This window comes from Symphalangus syndactylus, chromosome 8, assembly GCF_028878055.3.
Source record: "Symphalangus syndactylus isolate Jambi chromosome 8, NHGRI_mSymSyn1-v2.1_pri, whole genome shotgun sequence".
Taxonomy (NCBI): Eukaryota; Metazoa; Chordata; class Mammalia; order Primates; family Hylobatidae; genus Symphalangus; species Symphalangus syndactylus.
The window spans coordinates 131,741,904-131,768,501 of NC_072430.2; the positions used below are offsets into that span (position 1 = coordinate 131,741,904).

Sequence of the window (26,598 nt, forward strand, 5' to 3'; positions counted from 1 at the left end):
TTATAAATATATAAGACACAAGGCTTTGACTTTTCAGTGACTTGTAATCACATAGCACTCAATGGAGTACTCTAGTGGGTGACTAAGGTGAGTAACAAATCTGAATGAAATGCCACATTACACATCTCAGAAATGCCCCCCGATCGTCCATGTACAGTTGTCTTCTAGAAATTCTACCTTTGGTGCCTACTTGCCTTTTTCTCCTTTTGAGCCTCTTCCTCCTGGGGGACCCACTTTGCCTTTTATTCCTTGTGGTCCAGGGTTCCCAACACTACAGTATGTCACTGTCAAGGAGGTAAGGGGGTGGGCAGAGAGAATCACATAATTTTTCTGTCTTCTATAGAACAAGTGACTTTTGCACTCACATCCTCCCCCATGTGCTTCCTTTCCCAACCCCATTCTTTGCTCCCTTGTTTTCCTAGGATTCTTTCTGTCTGAAATAAGAATATACACACATATAGATGATGCAGTGGTTACGGCATGCTTCTGCTACCATAACCATTGATAAAGCCAACCCTAATCTCAGCCCTACCTTAAATTAGTGGGTTGCAAAACAAGATAATGGACAACAAAACAAAACAAATAAACAAAAAAATGGAGTCAGTGTATGGCAAAGATATTTCCCCACTCAGTCATCAATTCTTAGCTAATGAAGAAAATGGAAAAGCAGAGCTTATAAAAACAAAATGTCAGAAATGTCAGTTAAAGACGACAGATAAAATGCAAACTGTTTGGCATCCTCCCCAAATCCCAGTAGAGAAAAAGAATATTACAAAAAAGCATAAACCGGCCTGGTGTGGTGGCTCACACCTATAATCCCAGCACTTTGGAAGGCCAAGGTGGGTAGATTGCTTGAGGTCAGGAGTTTGAGGCCAGCCTGGCCAACATGGTAAAACTCCATCTCTGCAAATATCACAAAAATTAGCCAGCCACGGTGGTGCATGCCTGTAATCCCCACTACTTGAGAGGCCAAGGCAGGAGAATAGCTTGAACCTGGGAGGCAGAGGTTGCAGTGAGCTAAGATCGCACCACTGTACTCCAGCCTGGGTGACAGAATGAGACTCCATCTCAAAATAAATAAATAAGTAAATAAGTAAATAAAATAAATAAATAAATAAAAATAAGCATAAACCCACAGGACAAGGAAAAAGGGAGAGGAACCAGCAACAACAAGTAAAAGAACTTGGCAGATCCTTAAAAAAAAAAAAGCTGAATTTGAAGCAGGAAGCTTAGAAAGCTGAGAAAGAACCTGATTTACCCCAGAAATGTCTCCTAAATTTCAAGAATCTGTACCTCTGTAATAAGAACAACAGTGAGTCCAAAACAGGATGATTTGTTTAAAAAAACAGACCAAAAGATCCCCTTCCTGAAACTGGCAGCAGGGAAAGAAAATAGACCCCCTACTACCCCTGCCAAAAAAAAACCTAGAAGAAACGCACATCACAGCAAGCTATTTTAATTTATTTTATAATTAAAACAGAAGATGACGGAGAGTATTGCATCCCTGAAACATGAACAGCCTGCTACAAAAGGAAACATTAAAAGAGAACAACAGCAATTGAAAATCCTTGAAATTAAATTGGATATAGATATAGATATAGATATAGATACAGATAGATTATGAGAGCAGAAATTTAAAAATTCAGGTGGAGGATTGTAACATAGAATTGAGGAAATCTCCCAGAAAGTGTTACAGAAAAATAAACAGCTGGAGAGTAATACAGTAAAGGTTAAAAAAAAAAAAAAAAGACATGTAGGATTGATTTTCTGACAGACAGATAGAGTCCAGAAAGATAAAAAAGAGGGAAAAAAATGGAGGGACAATGTTTTCAAAGGACACTTGATTGCTTCTCAGCCTTTTGGCTAAGATCAAATGCAAAGAAACATTTGAAGAAAATTTTTCAGAAATGAAGGATATAGGGCCAGGCATGGTGGCTCACATCTATAATCCCAGCACTTTGGGAGGCCGAGGGGGGCAGATCACCTGGGGTCAGGAGTTTGAGACCAGCCTGGCCAACAGGGTGAAACCTTGTCTCTCCTAAAAAATGCAAAAAATTAGATGGGTGTGATGGCACGTGCCTGTCATCCCAGCTACTTAGGAGGCTAAGGTAGGAGAATCGCTTGAACCAGAGAGGCAGAGGTTGCAGTGAACCAAGATTGCATCACTGCACCCCAGCCTGGGCAAGAGTAAGACTCTGTCTCAGGAAGAAAAAAAGAGAGGAAAGTCAAAAGATAATGCTGAATTGGAAAAATTGAGAAATAGCAATATATAGTAGTAGTAGATCCAGCCACATGTGTTGAAATGATTGCCCTTGGAGAGGAAGGATTAGGAGAAGGAGTTGTGGGGGATTTCAGTTGTCCATACCACGCCTTGTAGAACAGTTTGACTCTTAAACCTGAAACTGCCCTTGAAAAAATTCTCACAGTGAAAAAATTGTGACAGTGAAAGAGATATGACCTAAATAACTTCATCTTGCCTTTAGCCTCTAAACTGCCCTTGGTCATTTCTGAGCATGGGCCAAGCTAACTTTGAAAGAATGTAGTTATAGTTTAAATTATAATAGCCCTTCCCAAAACTAAACTGCCTTCATAACACTAATAAAAGGCCACCAGGTAAACAAAACAAAATAAGAAGGGCCTGTATTCTGCTAAGATGTAGGTATACTTAAATGATTAGCAGCATTGTTATTCCAGAGGTCACAGGATTTGCAATCTCCCCAATTACTGCTATAAATAATATCACTATTATAAAACCTAAGATTGGCCTTTTGAAATGTCTTTTCAGACTTTTGCTTTTCTGATGACTGGATGGCTCCATCTAGACCCAAGACTCATGACTCAAGGGTCTCGTGGCCCGACCCAGAAGTGGATTCAGCACGTGAGGACCATTTTCCACACCCCCATGATTTCATCCCCAGCCCTCTGCCTGCCAAACTATCTTTAAAAAACCTTAGCCTCCAAATTTTCAGAGAGGCTGATTTTAGTAACAATAAAACTCCGTTCTTCCATTTAGCCAGCTCTATGTATGTTAAATGCTTTCTCCATTGCAATTCCCCTGTCTTGAAAAATTGGCTCTCTCTGGGCAGTGGGCAAAATAAACACACCAGGCAGTTACAAACCAAGCCCGTATACAACTCTGATGAAAATTAAAACTACATTTCAAAAATAAAAATTGGTATTATCTTACAAAGTTCTATCATTTACACTGAAACTCACAACCAAATGATTGCACATATTTTAATTGATGTGAAAGTCCAACTTCAGTCTGTTTGTAAAAGACTTCCAGCTTAGCTCATGAAACATCATATAACTTTTAAAATATTTTAAAAACTATGCTTTCTTAGTAACACTGCAAATATCAAAAGCAGCATAAATGCTAATGAATATGAATAAGGAGTACTTTACCACTTGATCCTGGGAGGCCCTGCAGGCCTGGTGCTCCAGGCAAGCCAGGTGATCCTGGCTTCCCTGGTTTTCCTGGAGCAGAATCAGGTCTCCCAGGAATACCAGCTTCTCCTGGAAGCCCAGGAAGACCAGGAAATCCTTGTGGCCCAGGGGGTCCTATCATGCCTGCAAGATAAATCAAGAATGAAAATTACATATACTCTCAGAGTAAACATCTCTGTAGAAGCAATAAAGATCAGTACACACTTGCTTAGGTTATCGAATTTTTTAAAGGGAAAGAGATGGAGCTGGAGGCCATTATGCTAAGTGAAATAAGCCAGACACAGAAAGAAATACTGCATGATCTCACTTATATGTGGAATCTAAAATAGTCAAACTCATAAAAGCAGAGAGTAGGATGGTGGTTCCCAGGGGCTGGGAGAAGAGAGGAATGGAGTGATGTTGGTCAAAGGGTACAAAGTCTTAGTCATGCAAGATAAATAAGTTCCAGAGATCTAATGTACAGCATGAAAATGATAGTTAACAATACTGTATCTTATATTTGAATTTTGCTAAGAGGCTAGATCTAAAATAAATCTTCTCACCACCCCCCACAAATGATAACTATGTAGACGTGACAAATAGGTTAATTAGCTGGAATGTGGTGATCATTGTACAATGTATACATATATCAGAACATCAAGCTGTGTATCTTAAATATAAACAATTTTTATATGTCAGTGATATCTCCATAAAGCTAATTTTTAATGCTCTAGATGACAGCTTTCAGAACTAGAAAAAACAATTAGTGATGTATTAAGTTTGCTTTTCCACAGAACAGATTACTAGCCATAGAGCAGGAGTTATAATAATTTGAATAAACTGCATTAAAAGAAATAAACGTAGCTCAAAAATAAAGACAATATCCCAGCCATTAAAATGTCTTGCCTCCTTTGAAATAAGCACACAGTGGAAAGAAATGGGTTTAGAGAATCATATTTTCTTACCTTTTCCCCATTCTTTAGGATTATTGGGGAAGAAACATATTTGATTTAATTAAAATGATTACTCCTTCAATCTTTCTACCTTGATAACTTGGTAAAAATAATCCAAATAAACATATTAGCATACTTAGTGGGTAAAAATATAGACTCACATAATCATCTACATAGAACATAAAATATTGTACCTATCACAGCAGCCCAGGTTGATGGGGAAGGATGGAGGTGCCAGATTTGAACTTGGCCTTTCCCTCTCTAGCAGGGGACCTTAAGCAGGTTATTTAACTTATTTAGTATTCTGTATATATCTCCAGAGGCTTGTTATGAGGATTAAATAAAATAATCCATGTAAGAAGCTTAGTGTACTATCCAGCAACAGCACATGCTCAGTGAACGTTCAGTGTGTTCAGATGAGGTCAAAACAAATAATGCAACAGCAGGAAATCCTGCTTCCCCTTGACATCCTACTCCCCTTGCTGCTGTCTTTGGCTTAAAGATAGCTGAAAGCTGGCTGGGCCCGGTGGCTCACGCCTGTAATCCCAGTACTTTGGGAGGCCGAGGCAGGCGGATCACCTGAGGTCAGGAGTTTGAGACTAGCCTGGCCAAAATGGTGAAACCCTATCTCTACTAAAAATACAAAAATTACCTGGGCATGGTGGCAGGTGCCTGTAATCCCAGCTATTTGGGAGGCTGAGGCAGGAGAATCGCTTGAACCTCAGAGGCGGAGGTTGCAATGAGCCAAGATTGTGTCATTGCACTCTTGCACTCTAGCCTAGGCAACAAGAGCAAAGCTCCATCTCAAAAGAAAAAAAAAAAAGATAGCTGGAAGCCTCTGGGAGAGTGACCACCTCTCACAGCTTTTTTCCTAAGCGTGTCTGGCTCCAGATCCTCTCTGTGGAAGACTGCATTTTTCACAGATGGCCATCACAGGAGCTCTGTCCTACACCCTCTGGTTGAACTTTGACATTTCTCTATCAAAAGGTGGCATGTTCCCTCCCTCTGAATGAAGCCATTAGAAAAGATGATTCAGCTTCTGCCTTGTGAGCCAAAACACTTGAGACTGGAGTTCTGAGCTACCAGATAAGCAATGATAAGAAGCTACCATATTGTAAGGAAGCCTTTGTACAGAGCCCACCCAGGGAGGCTCCTGAGGATACACAAGAGAAATCAGAGACGTGTCCAGGCAGGCCCAGCCCTTCCTGAACTCTTAAACTGCAGAAAGAGTGAGAGGTACTGTACTGATTGCTATTGTTTCAAACCACTAGGTTTTAGGAAATTTTTTCAGCAAGAGATAACTGAAACCCTGTCAGTAATCAGTAATGTAGCATGTTTATTAAATTAATGGCTGTCATTATTGTGTCCGTATGTGCTGGGCTTCAGTAGACTTACAAACATATTCACTCCTCGAACAATCCTGCAAAGTTTGTACCTTATAGATAAGGCACAGAAAGTTTAGGCCAAATATCTGTAATAATAATAGCTAACATATTGAATCTTTACTATATACTAGACTGCAGTCTAAAGGCTGTATACATATTATTTCTTTCAACCCCAAGACCTTGTTTTACAGATAAGAAAACTGATGTACAGAGAGGTTTAATAAATGTCCAAGATCACACAGCTTGCAAGTAGGAGAAATTGGAACTTTTCTAGTTCATAGTGCAAATGCATGAAGTATTTCACTGTACCACATTATACTATATGGCTTTCACTAAATGCTAAGGTGGGATTTGATCACAAGTGTCTGACTCTGAAACTGTGCTTATCTCATGGTAAATACTGTAGATAATTACCAAATTATCTACAAGATATTGTATACATTGTATATAAATACTATAGATATTAACAATAATATCTATAATTATCTACAAATTATATATACAAGTATATAATAGGACTAGAGACACTCCTGTGCTTAGAACAAAATGAAAATGAGCTCTTGTGGATTTGGCTGCCATCTTGTCTTCATGCCGTTTCTAAGACCTGATGTGGACTCAATACAATCAGTCATTGGATGAACCTGGGTGCTACCTGCTGCCTTGTCCCATTGCCAAGAAGAATGCTTAACTACCTGCCAACAGGGAGAATGGGCTACAGTGTGTGGCATATTGCAGTACTGTCCACCCAACTGTAGAGCCTGAAGTCAATAGAGTAAGTCGTGACAGCATTAAATTTTTTTATTATAAAAGAAATCAGTGGGATAGAAGAGTGTGTCACATACCAAAAATGTATACTTTTGTGTATTTTCATCTGAATCACCTGTACATATGGATACATACATGTTTGTGTAATGTAAATGTATACGTTTTGCATATAAACGTAATGTAAAATCAAATGCATTTCTTACTATGGGTCATAGTCAAGATTTGAAAGCTATTGGGTTAATTTATTTTTTAAAACCTTGTGAATTAAGAGGTTTCCTCGGTTTGAATCCACTAGAGACACTTGTTACTTACTATTAGATCTTCATTTTAATCTGCTGGAGATGCTATTCTATTACAAACAAGCCTGATTGGAGAATTCTAAGACCAGAGTCCAGTGCTTTCTGACCAATGGAATACTCTATATTATTTATATACTCCTGGGTCAGTTAGGCTAAGGCTGTGCTATCTAAAGGTTAAATGAACTAGACAAAGCTTTTCCACCTTTGTGGTTATTGAATCCTGCAAACTGAAAGCTAGATTCATGGAAGATTAAACAATAGTTTTGTAGTTAGCAGTCGAATATCTCAGAAAACTTCTCACTTCTCGGTAAATATAACAAGAGACACAGGCTGGTTAAAACTACGTTTACTCAAGACTTTTCTCCTTACAGGTTTAATCAGTTCTCCTGGGTTCACAGACTGCAAATACCCTCTAAACTTCAATTCCTAATCTTACTAGGAATATTAACCAGCGCAGCACCTGAAGGAGTTCAAAGTCCTTATGCCAACAGGACTCTTTCCCAGGCTTTTTACCAAATGCCACTGTGGCGCATCATTTTCTTATTTTTGTTTTTGAGGGGAGGGAAGAAGACTATTTTAAAGTAATTATGAATGCAAGTTTTTTTAATCATAATTTTTACTTCCACCTTTCATGCAGGAGATTTAAGCGAGGGATTAGGTGAACGTACTAAATTTTACAAGTAGATGTCAACAGGGAGAGCCTTCCAGAAGGGTGTGAAAACATGGGGAAACACTAATCCTAGCAGTGGTTTCCAAGCCTTATCTGCATGCAATAACTTTGTGGGAGGCCTGTTGTTATACATACGTATTCCTTACAACACCCCTGTGATATTGATTGAATGTTCTGGGGTGCAGCTGAGAAACCTGTATTCCTCCCAAGTAAGTGATTAATTGGTTTGAGTTCAGTGGTTCTTAACCTTGGCTATATGTACAAATACAGGAGTGCTTCTACAGTATCAGATCCCCAGGCCCATCTCCCAAGAGTCCAACATTCTTGGTCTGGGGTGTGCACAGGCATCAGTATTATTTTACACAATCCTAAGGTGATTCCAATATCAGCTACAGTTGAAAGCTACTGGTGCTGATGACGATGCAGGAAATCTGACCTGTAAAAGCTAGGGCATCAGGGCATCCGTACCTGCACAGGCTTCCCCCGGTCTGCCCAAGAGACCTGGGGGACCAGGTGGTCCAACATCCCCTGTTTCTCCATAGCGGCCAGGGAACCCTGGGTCCCCTGGTGGGCCTGCCAAAGATAACGGCACATGAGAATAAACAAACGATATGTGCATTTTAAAATTCAGACAACAATTACTTTTTGTGAGACTCAGTAAAGTATAATCAGGAGACTCTTTTGCAGCTTCTCATTACATTTAAAACGAAATATCTTCAATGTGAACCCCCTTGGCTGTGCCTCTTCCTCAGACACGTGAACTTTGAGTGGGGCTTTTTGTCATTGATTTAGGCTACTGCTTTTGGTGGTAGCATCTTGATAGGTGTTAGTCAAATAGTTTTGTTTTTGTTTTTGTTTTTTTTCAGACAGAGTCTCCCTCTGTCGCCCAGGCTGGAGTGCAGTGGCCTGATCTCAGCTCACTGCAGCCTCCACCTCCCAGGTTCAAGCGATTCTCCTGCCTCAGCCTCCCAAGTAGCTGGGATTACAAGCACGTGCCACCACACCCAGCTAATTTTTGTATTATTAGTAGAGACGGGGTTTCACCATGTTGGCCAGGCTGGTCTCGAACTCCTGACCTCAAGTGAGCTGCCTGCCTCGGCCTTCCAAAGTACTAGGGTTACAGGCGTGAGCCACTGAACCCAGCCAGTAAAATAGTTTCATACAATTTTTAGCGATTAAAAAAAATGACTTTCTGAAAGATGACAATAAAAATCCCAGCATACAGTATATGTACTGAAAGAAGCCTCATGCACATGTATAATTACACACTCATGCTACAGTACGTGCATTCAGCCTGCCTAGTGTGCAAGCTATGGAAATACTGGGCCAGACTCTTCTGTCCTGGCCACTCAACTCCTATTTCTGCATAATTTATGGAGGAACTGAATAGGAACACAAACCTTTGAGTGGAAGAGGTGGAGTCACCAAAACACCTGGTGGTCCTGGGCGCCCTCGATTTCCAGGATCCCCCTGAAATCATTCATTCATTCACTTTTTAAAGGAATATTAATTTTACTCATGTTGGCTGGCATTAAACCAATATTAGAATGACCATGTGCACATTCATATAAGAAGCAGAGATTATAGGCTGACTAGAGAAATGAAGCATCCATGGAATTTCAGGAGCAGCAAAGATGCATCTAATCTCTTATCTACAAGTAGTGGAAGTAAACAGCAAGTCACAGAGCTTCCACAAAAGAAAAGAAATTTAACTCCAATGAAATTATTCTATGCCTATAAATTGGATACCTCTGATGTCACCAGGTTTCTTAGATATACTATGAGCATTAATGTCTAACTTGGTATCGATGAAAAATAGTTTATTCACCTAACAAGGTCGGAATCTACATTTTATTTTAGCAACAAGTAGTGTCCCCCTAAACCGTGTTCCTTTAATGCCACCATGGCTTTAAGGGAACACAATTCCCTTGCACATGCTGAGCAAGTGCCAGATGTGAGATCACAGAGGTTAAAAAGGAAAGAAAAAATGCAGTGGTGTTAAAAGCAGAAAACTCTCTAAGATGCCCTCTGTTTCTAATCTCAATGAGCCCATGCATTTTTTTAAACTCTCATGATTATTCATCTTCAAAAGGATCACTTCTCAAATGTAGAACATAATAATGCTTAATATGACACTGATATGATAATATGATAATCATGCATAATAATGCACAGCATGCATTAAAGTAATATAGTCAGCACTCTTATACAAAATATTTGAAAAATAATAACAATCCAATGATAAAAATAATAAAACAATAGAATATGACAACTGTTTACATAGCATTTACATTGTATTAGAGATTATAAGTAACCTAGAGATGATTTAAAATACAAGATAGGGCATGGGTAAGTATTATGCAAATACTACATCACTTTACATCAGGGACTTGAGCATCTGAGGGTTTTGGTAGCGTAGGGGTTCTGAAACTAATCTCCCACAGATAACGAGGGACAACTGATATGGTTTGGCTGTGCCCCCAGCTAAATCTCATCTTGAATGGTAATGCCTACAATTCCCACCTGTTGTGGAAGGAACCCTGTGGGAGGTGATTGAATTATGGGGGTGGGTCTTTCCTGTGCTATTCTTTCTTTTTTTTTTTTTTTTTTTTTTTTTTTTTGAGATGGAGTCTCGCTCTGTCGCCCAGGATGGAGTGCAGTGGCTCAATCTTGGCTCACTGCAAGCTCCGCCTCCCGAGTTCACGCCATTCTCCTGCCTCAGCCTCCCAAGTAGCTGGGACTACAGGCGCCCGCCACCTTGCCTGGCTAATTTTGTTTTTGTATTTTTAGTAGAGACGGGGTTTCACTGTGTTAGCCAGGATGGTCTCGATCTCCTGACCTCGTGATCTGCCTGCGTTGGCCTCCCAAAGTGCTGGGATTACAGGCATGAGCCACCACGCCCAGCCTTTCCTGTGCTATTCTTGTGATAGTGAATGAGTCTCACAAGATAATAGTCTTAAAAAATAGGAGTTTCCCTGTACAAGCTCTCTCTTTGCCTGCTGCCATCCATGTAAGACGTGACTTGCTCCTTCTTGCCTTCTGCCATAATTGTGAGGCCTCCCCAGCCACGTGGAACTATAAGTTCATTAAACCTCTTTCTTTTGTAAATTGTCCAGTCTTGGATATGTCTTTATCAGCAGCATGAAAAACAGACTAACGTAACAATTGAATAAAAAACTAACTGTGTCTCTTCTAAAAATTACATTCTTGAATGATTCCTGGCAATACTTTAAAAAATAAATTAGATAATATTAAGGATATAAACTTTTATCAGGATATATTAAAATAGGCTCACTTTTTACCTTTGGGCCAATTAATCCAAATAGCCCAGGATCTCCAACCAGTCCTAGTTCTCCCTACAAACAAGCACAAACACGCCTTAAAAAAAAAAAAAAAAAAGTGACTGGATGACAAATTATCTCATTCTCATTTAATTTAAGCAACTCATTGCCCACTGAGACCATGCGAAGTCTTAACACTGTCCATCAGTTGCATCAGACAATCTTGTGCTTCAATTTTTGCACTCACAGCTAAATCCTGCAATCCATAAAATGAATGTGTCTGCCTTCCTAATTACTGTGTTTGCACGCAACAGTACAACTTCTGAATTATACTAAATTGCATTTACTAATGAAAATGTATTTATTATCTCTATAATGAGGTACATTTACCTTTAATCCTGGAAAACCTGGAGATCCATAGGAGCCAGGATCCCCCTAATAAATTCACAAAAATCAGGATAAACAGAACTAAATCAGAATGCATTAACCAGCTCAGTGCATCATTTTTCACCTTATCAAATTGTTCCATAGATATTTGGTCTTGTTTGCAAAGCTAGCTGAATAAAAGGAAATAAATATAAAATAGATTCCATTTCTCTATAACATTTGCTACTTGAAGTGATCTTTAGTCTTATTCAAAAAATCCATGTCATTGCCAGTGTTTTAATTAAGAATGTATTTTTGTTGTCGTTGCTTTTCCAATTTTAATTTACTTAATTTAGTGCTTGCACTGGGCCAAATATCTTTAAAATCTCTGCAATATAATTTGCCTGGAAATTAATACTTGCTCTGTGCATCATTAGCAATAAAAATGACCATGGAAACCAATATTGCCCCATTCAGTACTAAATCTAGAACCAAATAAACTCAATGCCTATGCCAGCTGCGGTCTGGCCTCCATGGTGACTCTATGAATGGGCTTTCTATTAGTGACACGTGGTGATGTTTGGAGCTTAATATTGTACTTTTTTTCTAGCTACTGCCCCTAGATCACCATGATGTTTCCTCAAATAGACTTAACTATTCCAAGCTACTTTCATACTGGCACTGAGGTGCCAGACAAGAGATGCCACAATCCTGTTACTTTTCCCAAATTCTTCTATCTTTGGCTTGCCTGTTTTATCTAAATGATGTCAATGGAAGGATGCTCTGGGATATTTAGATATTCCATAATTCTTTTCCAAAATGTTTTGTTCTTACATGAGCTATTCTTCACTTTTGAGCTTGTGGGACTACTGACCTGGTTTTATAAAAACATGAAAGAGAAATATCTCCAAATTCACTGATGTTAATAGCAAATGATGCTTACCCGAGGCCCTGGAAATCCAGGAATACCTTTTTCTCCTTTTGCCCCAGTACCAGATTCTCCCTTTAAGAGATGACAACATTTAGAGGGGTTCAAGCAACAATATTTCAGCAATAGGGAAAGCAAAAACAAAATGAGAAACAAAAATTATTGTCAGCAGCTTAAAGAAAACAACTACTTCAGAATAGAGGCTCTATAGTATTATGATAAGATAGTGAAAAATTCTGGTAATATATGTTAGCACTTAAAGCAATGATAAAGACCATGAGAAATAACATTTTAAGTTAAGATAGTACATCACACAAATGAAAAAAAAAAGTACTTAAACTAACTACCTTGCGTCCTGGTGGTCCTGGCAGTCCAATCGTTCCAGGAATTCCTTTTATACCCTAAAAATTATAATGAATATAATTTGGTCTATTCTTATTATTTAACATACTGAATTCCATCTTCTTCAGAAATCATCTCTTTTTACAATCTGTTTCACCTTAAAAAAAAACCTTAAGAGATTACTCTTCACCTGTTCTAATTAGCACTAAGATCTGAGCACACTTGTAAACCAGACACTATTTGAGCCAGTTCTCTATGTGAGAGGTATATGGGACACCACAGTGGACCATCATGGAGCCAGGCAGCAGATACAATTTGGGAATGTAGCCATTGAAAAAGTGGCTCATTTTGAGCAAAGTAAAGAAATTTAACCCAGCAATTGAAAAGCAACAACAGAATCTGCATGTGGCCCCAGTAATATCAGCACTGGAAGCTGACAGAGGAATTAACATTTGCCAAGAGTCTATTATGGCCCAGTTCTATGCATTTGTTACCTTCTCAATTATCAAGACATCAAACTCATCTGTAACATCCAAAGGACAACTGGGCTTCCAGTGGTCTTTTCAATCCACACATCAAAACAACATTAACAAGCACATGTCATAATTTAGCAGCCTGAGCTAGGTCTGCCACTCAGCAGCTGGGTAAACTTGAGAACACTGGGAACCTTCCAAGCCTCATTTTCAATGCCGCACGATGGGGCCAATAGTAGTACTTTAAGTAGGTTTGAGACTAGTGCAGTGATGCATAGAAAGACCTCTGTACTTTGCTGCCACAGACCCATGTTCAAAAAATATTTTCTACTGCTACTTTCCAAGGCGACATATGGATTTGGGAATTACCTTTTCTCCTTTGTAGAGACAAAAGTCAGGTGGCTCTACCAACAGGGTGGGTCCAGGAGAACCTTGCTGACCAACCTCACCCTTAAAAAAAAAACAAGCAAGATAATAAAAATTTCATATTAATTTATGTTTTGAAGGTTTTCACCCATGTATTGTGGTATAATGCTTCCAATCCTATGTGTCATGGATTTAAAATACAAGTCGTGGCAACTACATCATAGAATATAAAAGGATATTTTCTTATAAAAATTTAATACACACTTATTGTTAAAAATAAATTTAAAAAATGAAAATGATTCTTAATCCTACTATCCAGAGCCAGATGCGGTAGCTCACGCCTGTAATCCGAGCACTTTGGGAGGCTGAGGTGGGTGGGATCACGAGGTCAGGAGATCGAGACCATCCTGGCTAACACAGTGAAACCCCGTCTCTACTAAAAATATAAAACAAAAAAAAATTAGCCGGGCATGGTGGCAGGCGCCTGTAGTCCCAGCTACTCTGGAGGCTGAGGCAGGAGAATGGCATGAACCCAGGAGGCGGAGCTTGCAGTGAGCAGAGTTCGTGCCACTGCACTCCAGCCTGGGTGACAGAGCAAGACTCCATCTCAAAAAATAAATAAATAAATAAATAATCTTACTATCCAGAAGTAATCTCTATTAAAACTTTGATATAATTTTTTGTGGTGTGTGTGTGTATATGTGTATGTATGTACATACATGTGTATAAAGGTAAATAAACAATTTATTTTGTTTACGAAAATATAATCAGAATACTATATAATATATAAACATGATTTAAAATATACAGCATATTTTATTAAATTTTTAAATAATTTTATAATTTTCTTACAATATTATTTTGTGAGCCTTTTTCTATTATACTAAAAGCTCTTCAGGATCCTGATTTTTTTTTTTTTTTTTTTTGAGACAGAGTGTTCTCTGTCACTCAGGCTGCAGCACAATGGCGCAATCTCAGCTGACCGCAACCTCTGCCTCCTGGGCTCAAGCAATTCTTGTGCCTCAGCCTCCCGAGTACCTGGGATTACAGATAATGCACCATCGTGCCCAGCTAATTTTTGTATTTTCGGTAGAGATGGGATTTCGCCATGTTGGCCAGGCTGGTCTCAAACTCCTGGCCTCACGTAACGATCCTGATTTTTAATGCCAATACAATAATCTATCATAAGAATGTACTGTGATGTATTAAGCCATCCCACTCTGGTTAGATTAGATTATTTCTATTTATTTTCAATAATATTTTAAAACTGTAAAATAATAGCCGAAATTTTTATTTATGCCATGATAGATGTTTTTCTACTGAAGAAAAGTATGTTTCTTGAATGAATTTTGCCACAATCATAAACTCTCACCATTAATTAGAAGATAAATATTTTGTGCTTTTCTGGGTATTACGATTATTCTACACTTAGTATGATCTTTCCTCTTTGTCATAGTTAAGAACAGGCTATAGGTCACCCACGTTTGCAAACCAGGCCCTTACTGGATCTGTCACTTGGGGCAAGTTCCTTAAAACCTCTCTCAGTCCACATTTCCTTACTTCCTGGAAACCTCACTTTTCTTCTCTGTGAAATGGAGATTGTAATATTACCTACCTCAAACTATTCTTCTATTGAATAGATAATACACATAAAATGCTTCCTGTGTTGAGGGTAACAAAGTAAATTCCCCAATATAACATTACTAAAACTACTAATGCTTTTGATAGGTGGGATTTTTAGAAGAATATCAAGTTTAAATAGAAAAAAAAAAAAAACAGGAGTTCAATTTCTACCTAAACCTGGGAAATTGCAGAAAAGCCAGATTAGAAACATTGTCTGTTTTGTTTTGGTTTTTTCCTTGATTTATCTATGGACCTAACACAGTGTTGGTGTAGCACCTGCCCTAAAGATATCTGCTGTGTGAATAAACAATTGAACAAGCACATTAACAAAACATGAGTAAATGCATAGCATGTATTGGTAAAGATAGCCACTCTTATTCTTGTAATTGAGATAAATCTGAACAAAACCCTTAAAAGCCGACAAGCAGGCACCTTCTTCAAAATATTGGTCATATTGCTATTTTTTTTCATATTGTAAAAGTACCATATACTCAGTATAGTCAAAAGTACAAAGAAGGAAAACTATGAAGAATTAAAATGTAAAAGGTCCATAATTATATCATGTAGGCATAAATAGCAGCAACCATTTAGGGCAGTGTTTCTTAAAATGAGGTGGGCAAACACGTTCTAGAACATCTGAGAATTCTGCATCAATATTTTATCTTATTTATTTTATTTATATTTTTTTGAGACATAGTCTCACTCTGTCACCCAGGCTGGAGTGAAATGGCACAATCTTGGCTCATTGCAACTGCCACCTCCCAGGTTCAAGCAATTCTCCTGCCTCAGCCTCCCAAGTAGCTGGGACTACAGGCGTGTGCCACCATGCCTAGCTAATTTTTGTATTTTTAGCAGAGACGGGTTTCACCATGTCGGCCAGGCTGGTCTCGAACTCCTGACCTCAGGTGATCCACCCGCCTCAGCCTCCCAAAGTACTGAGATTACAGGCGTGAGCCACTGGGCCTGGCCCAAAATTGTAAAATTATGTGTTCATTCACCTGACAATCTAAAAGAATTAATGTAAGCACATTTGAGATCATTTGAACGGCCACCTCATAGCCAAATACTTCCAAGTTATTCCACAGCCTGAGTTTGCAAATGTGTCTGATTTGACTGGCACGGAAAGTCACTAAGATGCCAATGCTTGCTGGACTCTGCAATGGCGCACGGGCTCCTGTGGCTTCGACGAACATATTCCAAAGCTCCATGGCTTCCCGAACTTGAAAAACATTGTTTTGGTATATTTTCATTCAGTCATTTCCATAAGCCAGAGATTCTCAAGGTGAGGAGGAGGGAAAGTAGTTAGGCAACCCTTCCCGCAGGGACATTTGGCAATCTTTTGATACATTTTAAGTTGTCACAATTGGAGGGATGGGATGCTACTGACATCTAGTGGGGAGAGGCCAGGGATGTGGCTAAACATCCTGTAATACACAGGACAGCCTCCACAGCAATGAAACAGCAGCAGCCTGAGGTTGAGAAATCCCTCTCTGTGTGTATTTTAATGTCTTTCTTGTTGCTGTTGCTTTTACAAAGTTGAGTTTATATTTTTGTAACCTGTACTTTCTGTTTAGCATTATATCACAGGCCCTTCCCCACATCATGAAGTCGTCATATATATTTTTGACTCTCGTGCCGTTCTGTTAAATGACTATACCATGACTTACTCAATCACGCTGGAACTCCATGAGAGCAGGGATCAGGTCTGTCTTGCTAAATCCCCACACCCAGTGTCAGTCCTAGCTTGGCATGGAGCAGATGCTTAATATTGACTTGCCCTCAGTTGTTGAAAGAGCCACTCACCTACTGCTGGATGTTCAGATGGTTTCCAGGTGAGTTGCCTTCTTAAATCACTTTTCTTTCTTTGTTTTTTGTTTGTTTGTTTTTTGAGACAGAGTCTTACTTTGTCGCCAGGCTGGAGTGCAGTGGCGTGATCTCGGCTCACTGCAACCTCCGCCTCCCAGGTTCAAGCAATTCTCCTGTCTCAGCCTCCCGAGTAGCTGGGCACGCACCACCACGCCCAGCTAATTTTTGTATTTTTAGTAGAGACAGGGTTTCACCATGTTGGCCAGGATGGTCTCAATCTCTTGACCTCGTGATCCACCCGCCTCGGCCTCCCAAAGTGCTGGAATTACAGGCGTGAGCCATCGTGCCCGGCCCTTAAGTCACTTTTCTAAAGCTTATTCTTACTAAGTTTTACGCTTCAGCCAAAAGGACAGTGGGTGTGAGTGGCAGGGGGAGGAGACAGGGAGGAGGGGCATAGAAAAGGAGTGGGTTGGAGATCATGTATTGCTCAGTGCTCTTGGTTCCAGTCATTTATATTTGTATTTATATGCATATTTAAGGGTGGAGTTTAGGATTTATGTGAAATTAAGCAAAACAAATCGGTGATTTGACAAAACTGTTACTCTGGACATAATATATTGCAAAAATGTTCAATCTGTTTGCTAGGGTGAAATGTGTTACACAAATTAACCTGAATGTAGTGTTAAATTTTGTCAGATCTTTCATTTTACAGCCAAGGGTAATGGTGCCATAATAATTCGGCAAAGAAAAGTTCTCAGCCATAAAATTGGGCAGTGACTAGATAATGAATACAAGTTCAAATAATCAGAACAGCCTCCACCCCGAGCAGCACACACACTTCACCATCTGCTCCTCAGAGCAAGGGGGGATTCTTACCGGGTCTCCCATTTGCCCCTTTACTCCTACACCGGGATTTCCCTGAGAAAGAAATGAAAAAGAATCTAATTGCTTTTGAATTTTAAAAAAGTAATTAAAAGCAATTAAAACTTCTGGCTACACAATTTATTGCAGTTTATTGAATACTTTAGGAAATCTGATAAGAGGAAAGCCATCATTCTGACAAATACCAGTGGTCAATTATTTCATTGTTCAGGGCTCTATTGATGTATCTTGCTCATGACTGCCTACCTTCAAACCTGGACGCCCTGGTTGGCCCGGAGGTCCCTAAAACAAGGGAGAAAAAAACACAAATCAATCATCAGACATAGAAATCAGAATGTGCCTTCTTTTGTTACCCCAAGATCCTATTTAGCAAACCCTTAATTTTAAAACATGCAATGGTGGAGTTTCTATCATGGATGGGCTGTTTTCTGTGAAGATGATGTCAGTGGCTCATCCGCAGGGGACCTGTGCTTCAAGATGGAGTCCCACTGATAATGGTGGGTTTTCACTGATTCATCGATTATAATCTCTCAAACGGCCCACCTGTGTCTGACCCAAAACGGCAACTTTGCTTCTTTATTTTCATGTAGAATCTGATTTTTAAAGGGATCACATCAGCAGTGCTGTACTTACCACTAACCCTGGCTCTCCGGGATATCCTGTGGGGCCCGCCGGTCCTCCTGCACCCCAAGATCCCTGAACATGAGAAAAATCAGTGCATCTGTTACCCAAAATTGTAATCATCTTTCACAGAAAGAGTTGTGTGTGATCCCATGTGGATAAAAACCTCTAAAGAAATCACAGCCCCCAGCACATCTGCCCTGCTAGGACATTTTCAACAGCAGCTTTGATGCAGCCCTAAAACGGCACCAAGCAGGCTGGGCGTGGTGGTTCACACCTGTAATCCCAGCACTTTGAAAGGCCAAGTGGGGCGGATGATGAGGTCAGGAGATCGAGACCATCCTGGCCAACATGGTGAAACCCCGTCTCTACTAAAAATACAAAAATTAGGCGGGCATGGTGGTGGGCGCCTGTAGTCCCAGCTACTCGGGAGGCTGAGACAGGAGAATCGCTTGAACCAGGGAATCGGAGGTTGCAGTGAGCTGAGATTGCGCCACTGCACTCCAGCCTGGTGAAAGAGCAAGACTCTGTCTCAAAAAAAAAAAAAAAAAAAAAAAAAAAAAGCACCAAGCTAAAGGTAGCAGCACTTTGGTAGTTGTGATAAATTCCTTCATTTAGGGCCCAGCTAAGACCCAGAGATCAATCTACCTATTTACAAATACATCCTGTAATAACAAAAGTAGAGAATAAAGAAAATGCATTACTACCTGCTCCTAAATTCTGTGTTACAATTTTGATATACATCAGGATGCTTTTAAAGTATTATTATTAATTAACATTACATATTAATGTATTTATACTTTTTAGTATATTTTTAAAACATGGTCTGCAAGATCTCAAATTGGGGAAATATAGTCCCTAATTTGAGATCAAGATGAGTCAGCCACGCAAAATTTTCTACATGTAAGTTGTAACACAACGATACACAAATTGTCAAGAAAAGGTTACAGCCAGGCTAGCCTGGAAGCGTGGAGAGATGTTCCCTGGGTTCCTGCTGACTCTGCCCAAGTCAAATGGTTGGGGAGTGTATAATGAAATTACTGTTTAGGAGGATGAACTGATATTTATTTTAACAGCAACATTGAGGTATCACATTTATTACATGGACCTAAGCTTCAATCACAGTAAGGAAACCAACCCAGGAAAGTCGTCCCATCACTAGCCAGAAGTTACAGGGCAAAATTATAGCTTAACTTTTGGAAGGCAAAATGGAGTCTCTGTCGCCCAGGCTGGAGTGCAGTGGTGCGATCTTGGCTCACTGCATCTTCCGCCTCCTGGGTTTTAGCAGTTCTCTGCCTCAGCCTCCCAAGTAGCTGGGATTACAGGCACGCACCACCACGTCTGGCTAATTTTTGTATTTTTAGTAGAGACAGGGTTTCACCATCTTGGCTAGGCTGGTCTTGAACTCCTGACCTCGTGATCCACCCACCTCAGCCTCCCAAAGTGCTGGGATTATAGGCATGAGCCACCTCACCCAGTCTTTTTTTTTTTTTTTTTTTTTTGAGATGGAGTTTCAGTCTTGTTGCCCAGGCTGGAGTGCAATGGTGCCATCTCAGCTCACTGCAAGCTCCGCCTTCTGGGTTCGAGTGATTCCCTGGCCTCAGCCTCCCGAGTAGCTGGGATCACAGGTACACGCCACCACGCCTGGCTAATTTTGTATTTTTAGTAGAGAGGGGCTTTCACCATGTTGGCCAGGCTGGTCTCAAACTCCTGACCTCATGATCCACCCACCTTGGCCTCCCAAAGTGCTGGGATTACAGGCATGAGCCACCACGCCTGGCCGGCAAAACTGCTCTCAATTTTAATCTTGTAAACATCGAAAAACTGGAAAGACTAATAAAATCATTGAATTGCTGGTCTGGGTGGCCCTCGGTGCCCCTGCAGAAAACAAAATTATAAGTGAAGCATTTTTGCAAAAATATCATAACACAAAGATTATGCAATATGAATACTCAAATTATGGCATTTGTGATTCACAGATTGACTGTTTAGTTTTGTGAAACTTTCTCACATCAGAAACATCAGAGAGATGAATATGGGCAAAATATTAAATATAATATACAAATACTGATTCACCAAGCAAAATGGTAGCGAGAAGCAATGCAAGATTATTCTACCTGGTATATATTATGTATGTAGTTGCTAAGTGGACTCACTTTCCTAAATATTAAGTGGCTGCATATACCTGAGTAATGCCAAAAGATCATTAGAAGACAGAAGAGGAAGGCAGGAGGGAGCTTGATGAGCTTCAAGTACAGCTTCATGGGCATGAGACTGGTGCAGTTACACAGGGCCCCATTCTTCATGTTCTGAGGTCACCATCTTGAAATGCTTAATAGTTTTTGAACAGGGAACCCACATTTTCATTTTGCACTAGGTGAGCCACACAAATTATGTAGCTGGCTTTGCTGGGATTAAAACGTGGATCATAGGCTATTTGAGGAGGAAATAGAAGCATACAGCCTGCTCAGGAGACTTACTGGTAAGCCAGGCAGTCCTGGGTCCCCTCTGTCTCCCTGCAAAAATAAGAATGTATTGTTTTATAAGTCCACACAATGTACCTAAAACACAGATTATGTAAAACTAGAAATATACACAGAATTATCTGGACTCATCTAACTGTGCAGTTTGTTCAATTTTTTTGGTGTTGACTAAAATTGAGGAAGGGATATGCGGAGGTGATTTTCTTTCTCCTTAAGCTCTGAATTCTCCTTCTACCCAACAGAGAAAGGTCACTAGAGTAATGACATGGAATCGAAATGAGATTTTTGTCTTTGTTTAAATTGTTCTAAATTCTCAATCCAGTGGTCCCATTTCCTCACAGTTTACCTGTTGCTGGTCTGGTTCCACACCTTGTTATGCCTTATAAACATCTTGACCCCCTTGACTACCCTAGAGTGGACAGAAAAGGCTCAGGCAGAAATTGCCGCACACCAGCCTCTGTCTACCTCTATCGTCTTGTGACTCAGTGCTGAGACTCAAACTACTTTAAAAGATCAAAGGCTATATATTCTCTTGAATGAAGGCTCTTTTTTTAAAACGTAAAATATATGTAAGTTAAAATTTGACATTTTGGCTGGGCGCGGTGGCTCGCGCCTGTAATCCCAGCACTTTGTAGGAGGCCGAGGCGGGCGGATCATGAGGTCAGGAGATCACGACCATCCTGGCTAACACGGTAAAACCCCATCTCTACTAAAAATACAAAAAATTAGCCGGGCGTGGTGGCGGGTGCCTGTAGTCCCAGCTACTCGGGAGGCTGAGGCAGGAGAATGGCATGAACCCCAGAGGTGGAGCTTGCAGTGAGCCCAGATCACACCACTGCACTGCAGCCTGGGCGACAGAGGGAGACTCCGTCTCAAAAAAAAAAAAAAATTGACATTTCAACCTCTTTTTTTTTGAGATGGAGTCTCGCTCTTGTCGCCCAGGCTGGAGTGCAGTGGCACCATCTCCGTTCACTGCAACCTCCACCTCCTGGGTTCAAGCAATTCTCCTGCCTCAGCCTCCCAAATAGCTGGGATTACAGGCATGCGCCACCATACCCAGCTAATTTTTTTGTATTTTTAGTGGAGATGGGGTTTCACCATGTTGGCCAGGCTGGTCTCAAACTCCTGACCTCAGGTAATCCACCCCCCTTGGCCTTCCAAAGTGCGGGATTACAGGTGTGAGCCACTGCGCCCGGCCTATCTCAACCATTTTTAAGTGTACAGATAGTTCTGTGGCATTAAGTACCTTCACATTGTGATTCACCCATGACCACCATCCATCTCCAAAACTCTTACATCTCCAATGGAAACTCTGTTCTCATTAAACACTAACTCCCCATCCCTCTTTCCCGCAGCCACTGGCAACCACCATTCTATTTTCCATCTCTATGAATTTGACTATTTTTAAAACTTCATATAAGTGAAATCATATGATATTTGACTGGCTTATTTCATTTAGCATAATATTATATCTTCAAGGTTCATCCATGTTGTTGTATGTGTCAGAACATCTTTCCTTTTTAAAGCTTTTACAATCTTCCATTGGATGAATATACCACATTTTGTTTATCCATTCATCTGTTGATGGACACAATTACTTCCACCTTTTGGCTACTGTGAATAAAGCTGCTATGAACATGCATGTACAAATATCCACTCAAGTCCTTGCTTTCAGTTCTTTGTGGTATATATCCAGAAGTGGAATTGCTGGATCATATAGTAATTCTATGTTTAATTTACTGGGGAATTACCATATTATTTTCCACAGTGGTTGCACCATTGTCCATTCCCACCGTTAATGCATAACGCTACAACTCTTCATGTAGTTACCAACAATTGCTAGATTTGTTTTTTTTTTTTAAATAATAGCCATTAGAATGGGTATAAAGTGGATATAGACTCTCAAGAGCATTGTCTCTCAAGGGTTATTGATCTACAGATCATTTTTATTAGGGATCTTCTGTTACCCCTTAAGATAAGGAATTCTCTATATTCATCCACCTTCTATATTTGTATGTCACATGTCCTCTATTACCACAATTACAAAAAAAATGCTCACTATAACTAATATGATATGGGACATTGCCATTCACAATGTGCTGCAATATAAATTATTATAACAGTCTTAACAACACTAAGAAAGGGGCAGGGAAAATATTATTTTAATCTTCTTTCACAAATAACGAACATGAGGCTGAGGAGGTTAAAGGAGTTGCTTAAAGTCACAGTGGAGAATAAGCCTCAATTCTCTCCTTCCAATATACCATACTGGTTTCTAGAATGACCCTGCTGTTGACGTTTAGTTTATTAATATATAATTTAAGCTATAAACAAATCTATCGTTCTTGCTGTTTAAGAAGGACAAATAGGCACAGAGGCTACACACATAAATGGTGAGCTCACTAAAGGGATCACTGCTCAGGTGTGTCCATTCCAGGTGGCACAGAACCTACGGTCTGATAGAAGCAATCTAAGACTAGTCCTATCTAATTGCTGCAGAATATTCTTCCTTAAAATAAATGACCACACATCTTAAAAATGGGCTGTATTTTCCTGTTAAAGCATCATTTCCACTGATCCCCATCACTCATCCATGCCTTCTCATCTGAGAGATGAGGTGGTCACTCAAGAGTTTATTTCTGAACATTTGTACGTCACTCCCTGCTGAAAACACACCACCATTAAATGTATCAAGCAAAGTGCTATAAGGTTTACATCATTTTCAAGTTCAATAATGGTGACTTTTACTGTACTGGATGGCGAGTACTAATATTACAATGTTTTAATTACAAATAAATCAGTGGTCCTCCACTGGGGTGATATCCCCCCGGGGGACATTTGGTAATGACTGGATATACGCTTTGGGGAGTTCAGAGTTGGGGGATGCTACTGGCGTCTAATGAGTAGAGGCCAGAGGCCAGGGATGCTGCACAACATCCTATAATGCACAAGTCAGACCCACACCAAATGAATATGTGGCCCAAAATGTCAGGAGTTGAGAAACCTTGAAATAAATACATCCCTTGCAGTTCTGACTAGTTCAGAGGTACTGGAATTTTATAGTGCTGGAATTTTACTGGCAACTAAAGCCAGTGCCTTCACACAAAAGTATGATGCCATCCCTAAGGGTCAGGGTAATGATAAAAATTGGTGTATTCAGGGACATTTTGAAGAAAAATCCTGTCTGAGTATTTCCTGCATGGGCTTACCTATTTGGAAAAAAAAATTTTAACCCATCATGATCATAATACTTACCTGAATACCTTTAATGGCACCTAAAATGAACACTGAATTTCCTTTTTCTCCCTTTTCCCCAGGATGGCCCTGAAAATAAAATATTTATGTACTTAAGAGAAAATAGCATATTACCATTTCAGTATTTTCTATAAAATATTACTCATCAGTTAAAATTACCATTATTGACATTTCTTTATCCTCTTCCATATTATTATCACCCTAAGGTTCTCACATATATTTACTCCATATTCAGTTAAGATCTGTCAAGGAATCTTCTAAGACAGAATATCTACTCATATATAGCTATGTAGCAGAAAATTTTCATATTTCCTCACAATATAAAACACATGCATTGTTCCTACAAATAACTAATTTTGCAATTGTTAATTTGTGCCCTAGAAACAGTAAAATATATATATATAGAAGAAGAGATGTTATCCATTTCAGTACTTGTATTCAAAATAGGCCTAAGAATTCTTTTAAAAAACATAACATGTTCCTTTCGGAAGGTTTTTGTATATAGTTGCTAGTTTGCTTAGGATATTTTTTTAAAGTGAATGAAATACCTCAGTGTATTCTTCCCCCTCCCCAAGGTTTTCCTACTTAACATCTTAATATCCTACTTCAATTTTTTTTATTTTTTTATTTTTATTTTATTATTTTTTATTTTTTTTTTTGAGACAGAGTCTCGCTCTGTCTCCCAGGATGGAGTGCAGTGGTGCGATCTCTGCTCACTGCAAACTCCACCTCCCGGGTTCCTGCCATTCTCCTGCCTCAGCCTCCCGAGTAGCTGGGATTACAGACACCTGCCACCGCGCCCCGGTAATTTTTTTGTTTTTTTTTTTGTTTTGTTTTTTTTGAGACAGAGTCTCGCTGTGTAGCCCAGGCTGGAGTGCAGTGGTGCAATCTCGGCTCACTGCAAGCTCCGCCTCCCGGGTTCACGCCATTCTCCTGCCTCAGCCTCTCCGAGTAGCTGCGACTACAGGCGCCCGCCACCACGCCCGGCTAATTTTTTGTACTTTTAGTAGAGACGGGGTTTCACCGTGGTCTCGATCTCCTGACCTCGTGATCTACCCGCCTCGGCCTCCCAAAGTGCTGGGATTACAAGCGTGAGCTACCACGCCCGGCCTTTTTTTGTATTTTTTAATAGAGACGGGGTTTCACCGTGTTAGCCAGGATGGTCTCGATCTCCTGACCTCATGATCCACCTGCCTCGGCCTCCCAAAGTGCTGGGATTACAGGCGTGAGCCACCGCACCCAGCCCCTACTTCAATTCTTAATATATAATCCTACCTTCTTTATATATCAAGCTCATATGAAAGATATATACATTTCAAAGTTAATCTCTCTTAGAGGAATGCTTGACTTGGCTTCTCATGGGAGATATTTAACAGTATAAGGTTAAATTGCATCAACAATTTACTTGAGAAATCAGATTTGGTAGTATCTGCAGTTTTGGCTTTGCACAGTTCCAGTCTGAATGAATTTCATAGTTAAGTTAAACAACACCAGTTCTCCAACAACATGGTTCAAATTTCAGTTACCATTGTATATTAACTGAGTACTTGCATAAACGTACAAACTTCATTGCTAGCCTCTCAGCCCACAAATCGCTATATAAATAACAGATGTGAATTGTGATGACTGCATGATCACATGATGTTACCAAAACATGTTGTAAAGAAAGTCAGTGACTGAGAGGATGACTACTGCCAAGGAAGAAGGCTTTAATTAGGTGCTGCAGCTGACGAGTTGGAGATCAGTCTCAAATCCATCTCCTGGACTGACTAAAATTAGGGGTTCACATAGCAGGAGAAATGTAACAATGTGTTGGAAAACAGGACCTAGGTAAGGAAACAAAATCAGGGGTCTGGCCTCTCATTGTCTGGATGCCATGATCTGGTGAGTTTCAGTTCTTTGATACTTTTTGAGAGGCCTGGGGGGTCCTCTCCTGAGGAAGGAACTCAGATAAAACACATAGGTTTCAAACTTTAAGATCAGAAGGATCCATTTCTATGTTGATCCAAAGAACATCTATGGGACTAATGGGTCAGTTTCAATGATTTCTGTCAAAGTCTGTCTGTGATTGGCCCCTGCACACGTATTATTCAGAGTACACACACAGACACAGCAAAGCTTGTAGCTGGCTTGCCTCCTTATCTCCCAGCAATAAACCCAAATAACATTTTACAAAAATGGATAGTTGGAAGAGGAAATTGGCTAATAATGATGAAAATGAAGCAAAGAAATGAAAATGGTAATGCTGGAAATGAAATTCAAATAAAACATAAGTGGAGTTATAGAAGAAATAGCTGATCATGGGAATAATGATATTGTTGCCATTTGAGAGACTGTATTTGCAGCCAGAGGAACTTAGTAAAGATAAACCAGGAAAGTGGTTGTGATGAAAAGGATGACAGTGTCCTAGGTAAAGTGACACAGATGAAAACTTCACATTAAAGGAACCCTTAGAGATATTTCACAACACTGGAAACAGATCCAGACTTAGAAAGGAGTATCATACTTCATCAAAACATAAAAGACATATTCCTTTAGTATAAGTTATATGATGAGAAAAAGGCAAGTACTGTTGAAACTACTCTTGATAAGTTTTTACAAAGAAATAAAACACTTTGGTTCTCAATGTTTCAAATTACAGTATATTAAATATTTAGCTTTTTCATTTCCTTAT

At 39.8% G+C, this 26,598-nt stretch overlaps 1 protein-coding gene across 2 annotated transcripts in view; it reads right to left on the reverse strand.

Moving 5' to 3' along the window:
* COL4A4 (collagen type IV alpha 4 chain) overlaps positions 1-26,598 on the reverse strand; it is a 322,996-nt gene that overhangs the window by 88,085 nt on the left and 208,313 nt on the right. For both annotated transcript variants that reach the window (XM_055290810.1, XM_063645750.1), the window contains 14 exons: positions 23,925-23,993; positions 20,667-20,702; positions 18,199-18,261; positions 17,812-17,847; positions 17,560-17,601; positions 13,258-13,338; positions 12,421-12,474; positions 12,089-12,148; positions 11,170-11,214; positions 10,801-10,854; positions 8,899-8,968; positions 7,967-8,071; positions 3,406-3,570; positions 195-284 (listed from right to left, as the gene is read on the reverse strand). In XM_055290810.1, coding sequence (XP_055146785.1) covers positions 195-284; positions 3,406-3,570; positions 7,967-8,071; positions 8,899-8,968; positions 10,801-10,854; positions 11,170-11,214; positions 12,089-12,148; positions 12,421-12,474; positions 13,258-13,338; positions 17,560-17,601; positions 17,812-17,847; positions 18,199-18,261; positions 20,667-20,702; positions 23,925-23,993 — 970 coding nt within the window. The remainder of the gene's footprint in view (positions 1-194; positions 285-3,405; positions 3,571-7,966; positions 8,072-8,898; positions 8,969-10,800; positions 10,855-11,169; positions 11,215-12,088; positions 12,149-12,420; positions 12,475-13,257; positions 13,339-17,559; positions 17,602-17,811; positions 17,848-18,198; positions 18,262-20,666; positions 20,703-23,924; positions 23,994-26,598) is intronic.